Source organism: Artemia franciscana, chromosome 12, assembly GCF_032884065.1.
Source record: "Artemia franciscana chromosome 12, ASM3288406v1, whole genome shotgun sequence".
Classification (NCBI taxonomy): Eukaryota; Metazoa; Arthropoda; class Branchiopoda; order Anostraca; family Artemiidae; genus Artemia; species Artemia franciscana.
The window spans coordinates 41716562-41732252 of NC_088874.1; the positions used below are offsets into that span (position 1 = coordinate 41716562).

At 36.2% G+C, this 15691-nt stretch overlaps 1 protein-coding gene across 1 annotated transcript in view; it reads right to left on the reverse strand.

Annotated features, from left to right (window-relative positions):
- Positions 1–9266: 9266 nt before the first annotated feature.
- Positions 9267–15691, reverse strand: part of LOC136034144 (uncharacterized) — a 35572-nt gene continuing 29147 nt past the window's right edge. Inside the window, exons 5-6 of the mRNA XM_065715326.1 lie at positions 11360–11513; positions 9267–9429 (exon numbers count right to left, since the gene is read on the reverse strand). Coding sequence (XP_065571398.1) covers positions 9344–9429; positions 11360–11513 — 240 coding nt within the window. The 3' untranslated portion in view covers positions 9267–9343. The remainder of the gene's footprint in view (positions 9430–11359; positions 11514–15691) is intronic.

The following is a 15691-nucleotide window of genomic DNA, read 5'->3' on the forward strand; positions in this document are numbered from 1 at the left end:
ATACCTTATTTTATTAAAAGGTTAATATCCAAAAACAAGGTCTTCAGGCAACGAGCTCTGAATCAATTAAATAAAAAAAAACTAATTTTTTTAGCTGAAAGTAAGGAGCGACATTAAAACTTAAAACGAACAGAAATTACTCCGTATATGAAATGAGTTGTCCCCTCCGCAATCCCTTGTTCTTTACGCTAAAGCTTTTAATTGTTTTAAAAAGTAGAATTGTGGCAAAGAGTCAAACTTTAGCGTAAAGAGCGAGGGATTGCGGAGGGGACAACTCATTTCATATACGGAGTAATTTCTGTTCGTTTTAAGTTTTAATGTCGCTCCTTACTTTCAGCTAAAAAAATTATTTTTTTTTATTTAATTTCTGAACGTTTTTGAATTAATGCATGTTTGGTTTTGGCTCTCCGCACATAAATTATTAAAATGAAATTTGTATATTAATTCTTTTTTTGGCTAAATGGCTTTCTCTTAGTTTTGATCAGACGATTTTGAGAAAAAAGGGGTGGAGAAGCAGGCCTAGTTGCCCACCAATTTTTCGGATACTTAAAAAGGCAACTAGAACTTTTAATTTTTAACGAACGTTTTTATTAGTAAAAAATATACGTAACTTAAGAATTAACTTACGTAACAAACTTTCATAACCTTATATTTTTATTATGTATACGAGGGGGTTTGTACCCTCGTTAATACCTCGCTCTTTACACTAAATCGTAAGTTTTGTCCTAATTCTTAAAGAACGACCCCTGAATCAGAAAGGCCGTAGAATAAATAGTTTAAATTACTAAAAATACTTTAGGAAGGATATACTTTTTTAGGAAGAAGAAGCATTGAAACTTAAAACGAACAGAGATTATTACGCATATGAGGGGTTTTAGAAATACTTTAGCATAAAGAGCAAGGTATTTATCTCCTCCTAAATACCTCGCTCTTTATTCTAAAGTATTTCTAGAACCCCTCATATGCGTAATAATCTCTGTTCGTTTTAAGTTTCAATGCTTCTTCTTCCTTTCATTTGAAAAAAACGTTTTCATGTTTATTTTTCATTGTTTTCTTATGGTAATGCTAGAGAATCCTGCGCCCCTGTCATTGAATTTTTGTTCCCCCATGACAGAGTCCTCCAAGGAAAGATCCTCCAGCATAGCCCCCTCTCCTCAGCCCAACCCCCAAACAAAATAAAATCCCCCTGAAAACGTCTGTACACTTCCCAATAACCATTACTATATGTAAACACTGGTCAAAGTTTGTAACTTGCAGCCCCTCCCCCAGGGATTGTGGGGGGAGTAAGTCATCCCCAAAGACATAGTTATTATGGTTTTCGACTATGTTGAACAAAATGGCTATCTCAAAATTTTGATCCGTTGACTTTGGGAAAAACATGAGCGTGGGAGGGGGCCTAGATGCCCTCCAATTTTTTTGGTCACTTAAAAAGGGCACTAGAACTTTTCATTTCCGTTAGAATGAGCCCTCTAGCGACATTCTAGGACCACTTGGTCGATACGATCACCCCTGGAAAAAAAAAACAAACAAAAAAAAAACAAATAAACACGCACCCGTGATTTGTCTTCTGGCAAAAAATACAAAATTCCACATTTTTGTAGATAGGAGCTTGAAACTTCTACAGTAGGGTTCTCTGATACTTTGAATCTGATGGTGTCGTTAAGATCCTACGACTTTTAGGGGGTGTTTCCCCCTATTTTCCTAAATAAGGCAAATTTTCTCAGGCTCGTAACTTTTGATGGGTAAGACTAAACTTGATGAAACTTATATATTTAAAATCAGCATAAAAATGCGATTCTTTTGATGTAGCTATTGATATCAAAATTCAATTTTGTAGAGTTTTGGTTACTATTGAGCCGGGTCGCTCCTTACTATAGTTCGTTACCACGAACTGTTTGATATTGTGGTCACTATGATCACTGTGGTCACTTGTTTTTCCAGTTCTTGTTTTGTCTCAGTTGATTCAATTAACATTTACATGGGTACCTGTTAAACTGGTGCAGAATAATAGGTACATGGTACCTGTGTACCTGTTGCAAAATAAATTGGCAGAATGTAATTTCAAATATATGTTTTTATATAAGGAGGGTTAGGGGTAAAATATTGCAGGGCTGTATGTAAACTGTGTCAGCTATAACTATTATGCAAATTGTAAAGAATCACTTATTTTTGTAACATGTTTTCTTCTCTATAGGTCCTTCTCAAGGCTTATACCAAATTAAACATTGTATACCCAGAGAAAAATAAGTAGCAACAAGGTTAATATGTGTAAGCAACAATGACTTATATGACCCCTCAGCAATATTGACAAGAAATGAGTAACAGACGAAATGAAATTTAAACAGTAATCAGGAACTGGATACAAGCTAAGGGGAGCAAAAAAAACAAACAGGGCTGTATAATTGGAGTTCAAAGATAGGTGGTGATTTTCTAGTGGAAAAACACTTGCCCGGCTAGTTTAGGACTTTTGATATATTAGGTACTGGAATTTTCCTATCCTACACAATTTAAATGTTTTTCCTTGTGCAACAGAGCATTAAGACAATCTATCACAACGATAGATATCCAGGGTAATTTGAACGGAATGACTAGAAAAAGACAAATGAAAACCACAATATGCAATCTTACAATTAAGCTTCGGACCACATGAACTGTATTCCTGAATTCTGAAATAATTGCTGGGCAAATATTTAGTTTCGTTCCAAGTGCTCTAAAGTACGTATTACTGCATATAGCAAGATTCTGATGATCGGATATTGTTTCTTTGTCATTATTAGAGAAGCGCATCTATTTTTCAGCTTTCTAAAATCTCACTCCAACGATAATAAAAATGCGTAAAGTGGCCTTACTTACAGGTAACATTACCTATAGAGCAAAGCGCATTAGTCCTTGAGCCCCACGGGCTCAAATGGTGCTGTGAAGCCGTCGAAACTTAAGATTCACTTGAAATTAAAACACCCTGATTTATTTGACAAACCACTTGAATATTTTCAAAGAGCGTACGAAGGTAGGAAAAGCAAATAGGGGCTTTAAAAAATAATATGGTTACTGAAGGTAAGTACCCATTAATGGCTTCCTACTTGATAGCACTCTGAACTGAAAAGAATAAAAAGCCATATACAATTAGAAAAGACTTAATCAAACCTGGCATATTACAAGGCTGTGGAGCTGTTTTGGGAAAACAGGCTATCCAAAGACTGAAGTTGATTCCTTTGTTTGCTAACACTTTCAGGAGCAGAATTGAAGAAATTGCTGGAGGTATGGAAAATCAAGTCATAACAATGGAAAAAATGTACCATTTTATGCAGTTCTACTTGATGGGTCTATAGACGTCATTAACAAAAAACTGTCTTTTGTCTTGAAGGGTTGAATTTCAAGGAGACATATAAGAAGAACCTTTTTTCCCGCTGGACTTGCAGGGCAGAGTAACTAGCTTTGAGATTTTAAAGCCCTTGACAGCTATTTCTTGAAGAATAAAAATTTATGGGGAAAAAGGTATTGGTATTTATACAGACCGTGCAACAAACATCACTGGAAATTGCTCAGGAGTTGTTGCAAGGGTTAGTCACCCAGACATTTTGTCTATCCATTGCATTGTACATCGTGAACAGCTTGTGGTAAAAAAAATGTCCCAGGAATAAACAAAGTATTATCCAGTGCACTAAAACCTGTGACTGAAATTATATATAACGGTATGAATTCTTGGATGTTTGAAATGCTCTGCGTAGAAATGGGTACCAAGTACACTCACCTTCTTCTTCACTCTGAGGTAACATAACTATAAAGGGGTAAAATATTGAGACAACCGTTCGTCTAGCGCGAAGAAATTTGTTTCAATGGCAAAATATTCAGAATTTTGAAGGACTTTTAAATAATGACGAAGACCACAATGTCTTTCCACAATACAAATACAGAAGAGAAAATAATGAAGACTTTTTTTCCTAGACAGTGAATGAACAAAACCTATTTGAATATTTCGGCCCTATATCTAAGGGTCGTCTTCAGCCCTTAAAAAAAGCCTTCACACTGAAAAAAAGTGTTTAAAAAATAATTTGCGTGTTGTCTTCACAGGTAATTTAAGTGTAATGAATCTTCTCAATTCTGGTAAGGATAAAACCCCAGTTACTCGTCTAAGAGGGGTGTACCAAATACTATGTAGTTATGCAAATTATTACATTGGTCGAACCCACCAAAATTTAGGAACAAGATTACAGCAACACAAGAAAATATTGAAAGAGCATTATAATCTAAAAATAGCTCCATATCTTTCGATTCAGCTTTAAGAAATCATATTTTTGAAAATCCAAACCATTATGTTCTATTTGATGAAACAATTCTAATTAGCGATGACCTAGGAATCAAACAAACTGTCCGCGAGGCAATTGAAATCAAACGAAACTTAAATAATTATATATCCTTAAATAAAGACTTGGTGAATACACACTCAACCCAATGTACACAAAATTAGTTATAGAAAATAATGTAATTCAAAATAAAACAAAAATAGGAACCAATAAAAAGAAGCCCAATCCCAAAAGAACTACAAGATTAGCTGCAGAGAAGGCAAACATGGCAATAATAAATTATTCCAGTTTTTAATAAATGCAGTTAGTGAAATGAATGAACCTTTTTAGCTTGTAAAATATTACCTTTTATCACACAGTCTTGGCTGAACTTTTCGTTCAGAAGCAATGATGCCTAGGCTATTTAAAAAAAATGGATTTTTAACCAAGAACTTTTATTGTAAGTGTGTTATTGTTTATTATTTTCTTTGCCAAAGACGGCCCTTAGATATAGGACCGAAATATTCAAATAAGTTTTGTTCATTCACTGTCTTGGGGAAAAAGTCTCATTATTCTCTCTTCTGTATTTGTATCAAGGACTTTTTTCAGGTGATGAGTGGGTATCAGGTGATGAGCGGTGATGCCACGGTAGCCAAGCTGGCATACGTGGCAGATATGTGCTAAATGAGCTAAACATATCTTTGCAATGACAATTTAAGGGCGTGTTTATATTACGAGGAAAGATAGACGATTATCGAAAGAAAATACCACTGTGGCAAACGCGGTTGGCACAGTCACTTGTAGCCACTAAATGCCAATATGCCATCTCTTATTCCCTTCAATCAAGCTCCGGTATGTTCGACTAGTAGTGATCTGCCTCCCCCTCTTTTAAGGTCAGTGACTTTTAATTCGAAAAATAGAATGCCGAATTTTCTCGTTATAAACTGCCAGTCATTGTGTAACAAAATGGAAGAATTTGAAGTTATCGTCCGTCAAAATAGCATCCCAGTTATCGCAGTTACAGAAACTTGGAATCTTGATAGGTTGTCAGGTCATATGGCAGGCTACGAAATTTTCCTGAGCACACGTGCTGATCGAGGTGAGCATAGACTAGGTGGAGGTGTTGCCTTGTACATACGGAAAGACATCCCTTGCAAATTATTACCGGAATTATTTGATCCAGCTCATGAAGTAATCTGGGCTATTTGCAAACCTAAATCTCTTCCCCGGCGCTTTTCTCGTATTATAGTCGCTTCAGTATATTACCCGGAAAGTGCCAGAAATCGGGGTGACTTGGTTTTCCACCTCCAAACGACTATTGATCACCTGAGAAGTATATACAGTAGCCCTGCTTTTATTATAGGAGGAGACTTTAACCAACGCCATCATTGCTGATCTTTACACTGCTGTCAAAAGCTTGGCCGGCCACCTTTTTCACAGCGTTGTGCCACTTTTTGGGGTCTGAAGTAAGTAATTGGGAGGGCATGGTTTCACGACCATACCGAGTTTTGGCTTTCTTTACCAGAGAGACTATTTGATTTCGCAATTTCGTTTAATGACGAAGCAGCCCCTTTCATATACGAAGTAATTTTTGTTCGTTTTAAGCTTTAATGTCGCCCCTTACTTTCAGTTAAAAAATCTTGTTTTTTTTATTTAATTACCAAAGGAAAGAAGGTCCCAGACGTTGAAACATGTGGATAATAGATTCACTTGTATCTATCATCAAAGGGGACAGATTAAGCGTAAAGGAAACGAAAAGCCTCATTGGTCCTTCTTGTGATCCTAGTCTCAAGTTAAAATGCTGTCCTCTTTTTCAATAGCTCATTTTTGGGTCTCTTTCAAAAATGAATACGCATTACTGAGTGAGAAAGCTATGAAAATTTTGATTCAACTTTCAACTGCATATTCATGTGAAAAAAAATTCATCTATGACAGTAATTAAAGCTTGGAACCACTCTCGGCTTGAGGTCAATGAAGCTCTTCTTCTTGCAGTAACATAATTGAAATTGAGTCTCCACATCGTGATGTCAAATATACAAGAGCAACCATTACACTAAAAATGTTGTTTTTTTCTGGTTATGTATTTTCTGGTTAGTATGGATGTATTTACATCACCTTTCTTTTCCAAATCCATTTTAGTGGTCCACAAAATAAAAAAACGATAAATTTAGTGGTCCGTGAACGTCTAAAGGCTGGTGACCTTTGCACTAGCATATCCACAATTAGAAATTCATAGTGGGTTTCTAACACTGGATCAGGTGGAGAAAACTCGCTGGTGAAATAATTAATCCAGTCACTCTTACATGGAAGCTCTGAAGCGACACCTTTTGACTTTTTCCCTTGATGAGTCTCCAAATTAGATTTGGGTTAGTTGTGAGACGCGCGCTCCTGCAGTCAATAATTTCTGCTTTCGGATTGGCAAGACACTTTAGCAAAATTACGTTTGGTATATTACCTTGTGTCATTAACGGCACCAGATTTTGCCCAGTCGCAATCATTCCATATTTGGTGCCAAAACTGAAGTTTTTCAACTTTGCTGTAAAGCCGGATTTATCAACCACCGAGGTATTTCTAAGCCCGGACAAACTTTACGGACATGAGCGGAAAAACGCATTGCATGTGTGAGTTCACTACAGTAAATGTTGATTAGATTTTTTTTTCTCCGACTCGGTGAGTTCTGACGATTGTTGCAGCTGCTGGAAAGGGATCTTAATTTTGTCAAGTGTGGCATCAAGCTCAGCTTTATATACAGCACCATTTATCTTCTTGCTGCAACATTTGAATTCCACATTTGATTTCACGCAATTATTTATTTTAATTTTATTTGTTACGGGGTTTAATTTGTTACGTTTATAGTAATTTTTTACATCTTAAGCTTAAGTCATGATGCAACTTTGTTTTTGCTCTTTTCAAAATATTTCTTCACTTCTTTTATTTATAAAAAAAATACTATTTCTGAATTAATGCCCATAAAACTCTTACTACAAAAGAGTTTAGCTAGTAGGGTCTTAAGGCACGTCTTCAATTACCTTTTCGAGTGAAGTTAGCCAAATGTCCATTGTGAAACCATGGGTCACTCTCCTCTGTACAATCAGTGTATAAATGAGAATCTATCTGATCAATTAGAAACTATTTGAACAATCAGTGTATAAATGAGAATCTATTGAAAATGAAGACTATATTTATATGCACAAGTAAAAGAAGGTCACCAAACCCCAGGTCCATCACCCCTAAATAAATCTTACAGGTTAATCAACAATTCTATGAATTAAATATTAAATGGATTTATTTTGTTTGCTAGTTTAGCTGCAGTCCCTTGACTCTTCGCAGCATTGACCTCATTCTGACTTTTGTTCGCAAGGTTATCACTTGTTTCATGACAATTATGTAAATCACTACTCATTGAAGTTTTTACCTCGTCCTTAATTAAAATATTATAAATTGTATTTATCTTAAAATCCCCTTCATCTCTATTAATACTAATACCCCCATAGATAATTTTTTCATTTCTATAATTTCTCTGAAACTTTGCAAAAGTCCTAAAGACATATCTACAATTTTTATCTGATCAAATAAAATACTGTGATGAGGAAAATTATACATGTGTTCTGCTATAGCTGATTCAGATGTTTCAGATTTTTTATTATGTTTTAGCGAGCAATCTATGACATTTTTGCGTTGCCGTAGCCTATTTTCTAAATTCTGCTGTGTTCTACCTATGTAAATTTACCACAAGGGCATGTAATTTTTTATACCCCATTTTGTATGTTTCTTGGAGCTATGTCTTTTCCATTATTTAGCAAAGAGCTTATAGTTTGTCCTGATTTAAATGCTGTTTTTATATTGTGTTTTTTTTTAATTCTCTCCTTAATTCATCTTCTTCTAATATTACAGGTTCCATTAATTTTTTTTCCTTTTTTAAATTATTTGAGAAATCATTTTTTCGGATATCCATTTCCTATTAGAATCTTCTTAATAAAAATTAATTCACTACTCATGTATCCTGGTGATGCTAATTTTAACCCAATCAACAAAAAGAAATAACTACCACCCTTTTTACTTGGATCGGATGATTTGATGCGAAAGACAAGTAACGATTGTTGTTAGTCGGTTTACGGTAAATTGAAAAAAGCTAGTTCATTATTATTTCTATGGATCCAAATATCCAGAAACGGTAACTTGTAAATATTGAAATATCAAATGAATCCAACTTTATAGTTTTGATATAAAATCAATGTATACGTATACATCTTTCGATAAATCTGTCTATGTTTTAGCCAAAAAACTTGATGAACATAAAAATGAGATAGAAGTATTATCTGCGGGAATTAAGATACAAACTATATTAAATTTAGTTAAAATAACTAGCAGGTGTACTAATTATTTCAAGTTCAGAGATAATTTTTACCTTCAAATTAGAGGATTAGCAATGCGAGGGCCCTTAAGTCCGCTGTTAGCAAATATTTATATAAAGTATGCAGAACTTAAGCTATTGAAACATATTTTTTAACATCTAAATTTTGGGGCGGATGTATGGATGACGTTTTAGTTATTTGGAATTATGGGGAGTCACAAAGCGTTCGGATATACATTTGGGGTACCCTTTCCCTAGCCTAACACGGAGTATGACAACCTGAGGTGGTAATTCAGTAATAAAGACTCCAAGGAACTCCAAGTGTGAGGTTTCTCGAAGAACAATTTCTTTAGGCTTTACGAAAATAGCCTATAAGTCGTTATTTGCATAAGTTGTTTTACGTAGGTAGGGGAGTGAAAGCACCAGTATTGCTCTGGTCCCCTCTCAAACCCTACAGTATAAGATAGAAAATAGGCTGGTAAAATTATATTCGATTATATTTTGAACTGGCACTTGGACTAAGCATTTATTCATGACCAAATCCATACGTAACGCAACAGACTCGAAACCTTTGTATTCAGTTTAGTTTCATTTAAAACTACCAGGATACAGGCACGAACACGATAAACTAATATTGAAATATTTATTTTATAATTCAGAACTTATAAAAAGAATAAAATCATATGTACAAAAAAAGAGGGAGAAATTACACGTCTGGCTTCTGTTCAGGGGCTACATAGTCAAGCTTCCGGTAAAAACTGTAGACCACCAAAAGGCAGTAGAGGCAGGTAGCTGAAAGAAAAGATTAAATTAAGTTATTAATATTATATTATAATATTTTAAAATAAGAATAAATTAAGATCCAATTCTTTGATTGAGTTAGTGTTCTACTTTTCTGCCGAACTAAAAGATCAAGATCTCAGTAAAAAGATAAAATATCTCAGTAAAACAACTTCCTGAAGGGGTAAAGGGCGTAACCTGCTATGGGGCAGGGGGACAGCTACCCCTCTCAGACCTGGGTTTGACCCTCCCCCCTAGAATCCAGTTTGCCTCCCCAGCTGAAATTTAGTTTCTTCCAAAGTCTTGTCAAAACTAGGATATACCTACATAATACAGATCAGTTTTTTAGTATATTCACCTTAATATTACTATAAGTTACCTTTAAATAATACTGTAAAGTACCTTTATACTACTTTTAAAGTAATAAATTGCACCTTTATGGTACCAAATGGCTTATTTTTTAGTTTTTACTGTCATTTTCACTTGATTTGGGAATATTGGCTCCAACTTTGCCCCCCCCCCCACGATTTTGACGAAATTACACCCCTGGGTAAGATTAAACTCGGCTAAGGTCCTTCAAAAATTCCATCAAAATTCTGCGTTCCTTACACCCCTTCAAATATTCACACATGGAATAACTTGTTGGAAGTTTTGGCAGGAAAAGTAAAGGGAAAGGAAATTTTATTGAAAGGAAGAAAATAAATGCGACTTGACTCTAAATTGAATAACTACACAGGTTTGTAGAAAATGAAACAGAAATTAAATAGCCCGTTTTGATTTTATGTACCAATCATGCAATGGTAAAAGTATTTTATTTTGGTGTATAGAAGCTTCCAGCCGCTTCTAATTGGTTCGAAGTTGCAACGAATCCGAGTTAGAAGGCCGGAAGGCAGTCACAAAACATGTCCAAACCAGCAAAGTGTCCACTGGGCAATCTCGTGTAACAAGGGCGACTGGGAAGTCATACTTCGTAGGCGGCCATTTCTGAGAAATTCTACCCTTCGAATTCCCTCAATTGTCCGAAGCTACTTAGATTGAAGAGTGTCGAGACGGCTTTGGGCAGCGGCAGTCGCAGACCAAGTTTCAGCTCTGGAAAGCAGGATCGAACTGACTTACGCTCCAAGTTTCTTTATTTCATGCTCGTTTGATCATTAACTTCTTCCAAACATGGCTCAGTCTACCAAAAACGGCAGAAGCCTTAGCCACGCGGGAAACAGCTTCATGGTCGATACAGCCGTCCGATGATGTGATAGAACCAAGATAAGTGAAATGGTCAACCACTTCGATTTAGTTCCCGGCAACCAAGTAAATAGAATTGACAGCATCAGACTTCGGCTTCACTACCATGATGTTCGTCTTCTTCCAGTTAATGGTTAATCTGGTCTTGGCACCTTCTTTCAGAAGTTTTTTCAGAGCTATGAGTATCTGTGACTTGTGGCATCTAGCGGCATGTCAGCAGCAAAGTCACAATCAGTGACAAGTCTATGCCCATATTTGAGGTAAAAAAAGAAAGAGTAGAAATTACTATGAACGAAGAAACTAAACTTGAAACGAACAGAAATTAGAATAAACGATGAAGCAAAACTCAAACCACATGCATTGACTTATAGTAGATTATACACAGTATATGCTTTGGTATGCTCAATGCAGTTTTTCTCCCATTTTGCCTAGAGAGATTTCTTAAGGTATTTGCAGCAAGAAAAATCAACTATTTAGGTCTCTTTTCTGCTACCTGGTCGACCCCCATTATTGCTGTTGATGCCTGATGGCTGTTTACCTGCTTCCAATGTTTTTTCAATATTGTCTGGTATCTATCCTGGTAATAAATATTTATATTTATTACAATATGTAATATCTGGTAATAAATATTGGCTTCAATATTGCAATTTTAATAATTAGTCTCATCATTAAACTGATTAAAAATAAGTTATGGGTACTATACCAGCCAGAACTGCATCTCGAACAACTTCGAATATAAGACGAGTGTCACTGAGGTGAGTCTTATCTAGAGGATTTTGCATTGTAGAATTGGTAGATTCCTCAGATTTGAAACCTGCAGGTGGGTCGGCTTTCAAAAAATCAACCAAAATGTCATCCTAAAAAGAAAATAAGACAAAATTCAGTTATTTTTTTTCTCCCCTTCGACGGTTGGGTTTACATTCTAAGGACCTCGCTTACTCTTAGATACAGTGAGCCAAAACTAGAACGTAGGGGTGGGGAAAGTAGGATGTTTTGCCATCGAATTGGTTGCAAGGACCCACAAGTTAAATTTTGCGGATCTAGAACTCAACACGCAATTTTTAAGCTATTTTCTCCCCCCCCTTTGTAAAATTATATCTATCAGATAAGCAACTTTTTTTGCATTTAGAGCATTAAAAAATTAACGTTCGTTCGTATTTATTAAACAGTTCGTAGTAGCGAACTGTAAGTAAGGAGCAATTTTACTGAAAATTACACCCTCAGATTCAGAATATCAGGAAACTGTACTGTAGAGGTTCAAGCTCCTATATACAAATGGAATTTTGTATTTTTACCAGAAGAAAGATAATGAATGCTTTTTATTTGTTTGTTTGGTTTTCCCAGGGGTAATCACACCGAACTAGTGATCCTAGAGGATTGGGAGTAAGATAAGATATATTTCAACTAAAAAAATAACAGAAGATATTCAATAGGGCAAACTGAAAACTCGATAAAGGCTTCATGGCCTTTAAGGAGAGGGATTATGCTACCAAATCTTGATATCAAAGTTGATATGAAACATTTAAACACATAAGGTGTAAAACATTTACTTACAAACACGGAGAAAGGAAAAACAGAGACAGAGGGAATGAGGGAAGAGAATTCGTTAAATAAGCTAAATGACAACTGTAATTGATCCCCAGGTCTAAAACTATCATAGGCAGCGCAAAAGCGCTGCCTAAATAAAGAGCAATTTGAGTAAAATGGGATTTTTTTTTCTTAGACCAGGTTACTTTGTATCGAAGGAAATGTCGTGGAAACTTAAAAAATGGGGCTCATTCGATTGGAAATTTAAAGGGCTAGTACTGCTTTTAATAGTCCAAAGTGATTGGAGGGCAGCTAATTGCCCCCCGCTCATTATTTCCCAAAATACATCCAATCAAAATTTGTGGATATCCATTTTGTTCAACGTAGTTAAAAAATCTGGCTGCTCCCCCAGAGTCCTCAAGGCATGGGTTGTAAGTTTTGCCCTGGGGCAAAAAATATTTTTACAGAAAGGGTGGTAGTAGAAACTTGTGAAGTGGCTAATTGCATTGGTGGTCAGAATTTATATCGCCCTTTTTGAGATTCAAAGTGATCGGAGGGCGGATAACCTTCCTCCCCACAACTCGTATTTTCCCGAAATGCATCTGATAGAAATTGATAGAACGGGAAATTGAGGTAGCCATTTGTTGTCGTAGAAGCTTCGAAAAGGACTCATTCGATTGGAAATTAAAAGGGCTAGTACCCTTTCTAACAGTCGAAAGTGACTGGAGGGCAACATACTCCCCTCCCACGCCCACCATTTCCCCAAACACGTTCAATCAAAACTTTGAGATAACCATTTTGTTCAACAAAGTTGAAAGATCCGGAAATTATGTCTTTGAGGATGAAAGCCCGCCCCCCCCAACAGCCCTCAAGGCAAGGGTTGTAGATTATGCCTGGGGTCATATAAGGTTTATATAAAAAGGGTGATCGTACAAACTTCGAAGAGGCCTCATTGGATTGGTAATCAGAAGTTCTAGTGCCCTTTTTTAAGATTCCGAGTGATCAGAGGGTGGACAACCCTCCCATACCTCGTGTTTTCCCGAAATGCATCTGATGAGAAATTTTGACATTGCCATTTGGATAGCGATTTTATTCAGTGTAGCGGAAATGCCTGGAAATTATGTCTTTGATGATGAAAGAACCCCCCCCCCCACAGCCCTCAGCACAAAGGTTGTAAGCTATGCCCCGAGGACATATAAGTCTTTTTACGGAAAAGGTGGTCATAAAACTCCGTAATTTGCTCATTTGATTGGAACCTAATCAGATGTTCTATTGCCATTTTTATGAGTCAAAGTGATTGGAGGGCAGCCACCCCCCCACGTCGTATTTTTCGCAAATGTATCTGATAGAAATTTTGAGATAGCCCTTTGTCCAAAAATATCATATAGTAAGGCCTTTGGGGTTGACAGAATCCCCCAGAGTCTAGGGGCAAAGATTGTAAGTTATGCCACAGGGCATAAAATGTTTTTATGAAAGGGGTACTCGTTTTAACTTTAGAAGGGGTAATTTGATAGGAAATGTCTCCAGATCTCAAAAATCAGAGTCTCCATTTGAGTTCTTCTGACAATTTTGTAAATTTTAATAAAATTACAACGTAATAGTTACGACAATAATGATAAATCTCTTGAAGATAACTTTTTGGTTTATTCTGAAGCATAAGTGAGCAATGTGAACTGTCAAACTTTAAACTGTCAAACAGTGTAAACTGTCAAGTAAGCAGTGACTGTAAACTGTCAAAGCGCTCCTAGAGCCAGACGCAGGCTGTACTTGTAAACTAATTAAATAAAAAAAACTAGTTTTTTTAACTGAAAGTAAGGAGCGACATTAAAACTTAAAACGAACAGAAATTACTCCGTATATGACATGGGTTGTCCCCTCCGCAGTCCCTCGCTCTTTACGCTAAAGTTTTTAATTGTTTTAAAAAGTAGAATTGTGGCAAAGAGTCAAACTTTGTGTTATTTTCAAATTATACTCCATAATAGAGAGGCTCCGAACACCCAGCATTGTATATTAAGCTCTGAATTTGACGTTTTTTCTAACGTGACCAGATTCATCCTGCGCCCTTTTCATTGAATTTTTTCCTCATGGCATATTTCTCCAAGGAAAGATCCTCCCACATAGCCCCCTCCCTCAACCCTACCCCCAAAACCAAAAAAATCCCCCTGAAAACGTCTGTACACTTCCCAATAACCATTATTATATGTAAAAACTGGTTGAAGTTTTTAACTTGCAGCCCCTCCCCCAGGAACTGTGGGGGAGTAAGTCACCCCCAAATACATAGTTATTATGATTTTCGACTATGCTGAACAAAATGGCTATCTCAAAATTTTGATCTGTTGACTTTGGGAAAAAAATGGGCGTGGGAGGGGGCCTAGATGCCCTCCAATTTTTTTGGTCACTTTAAAAGGGCACTAGAACTTTTCATTTCCGTTAGAATGAGCCCTCTTGCGACATTCTAGGACCACTTGTTCGATACGATGACCCCTGGGAAAAAACAAAAACAAAAAAAAACAAAAAAAAAAAACAACAAATAAACACGCACCCGTGATTTGTCTTCTGGCAAAAAATGCAAAATTCCACATTTTTGTAGATAGGAGCTTGAAACTTCTACAGTAGGGTTCTCTGATACGCTGAATCTGATGGTGTCATTTTCGTTAAGATCCTACGACTTTTAGGGGGTGTTTCCCCCTATTTTCCTAAATAAGGAAAATTTTCCCAGGCTCGTAACTTTTGATGGGTAAGACTAAACTTGATGAAACTTATATATTTAAAATCAGCATTAAAATGCGATTCTTTTGATGTAGCTATTGATATCAAAATTCAATTTTTTAGAGTTTTGGTTACTATTGAATCGGATCGCTCCTTACTACAGTTCGTTACCACGAACTGTTTGATTAGTCTACATTCAGAATTCCGAAAAAAGGGTCAATGTTAATTTTCTAACGTTTTGCCGTACTGACAACGAAGTAAACTTTCGAATTTCAGACCTTGTCAAAACTAAAGTCCACTTGACTGGACTCAAGTCAACTACCACAGTTTAGGATCCGAACGCCCTCTTTCTAAAAGTTCGCACACTCAAACATAAGTTCTCACAATGGAAATAAAGCTTGGTAGTCATTGTTAACAATTTTTTTTTATAAAACAAATGTCTAACTAATCTATATTTTGGTAGACAACTCTAGGCTATCCCTTTTACCCTATATTCGAAGACAAGCATCTAATTTTTACAGTTTTACGTACAGTGTTTTAGTGTTGTAGCGATCTTAAAGAGAACTAGCGACCGTGAAACGACAACTTGTCCAGGAATTTTAACTGATTCACAAGCATAGTTTTGGCACTACTAGTCTGTGCCAAACTTTTTGACATCAGTCTGATATCATCTCCGTGGGGTTTATTCCTTTAAAGCAATCCTTCTTTCAAAGGGCGTATCCAGGATTTTTTAGGAAGGGGGGTACGAAAAAAATCTTTACAAAACGCATCGAAAAAGCGTTTATACATTTGTTAATTT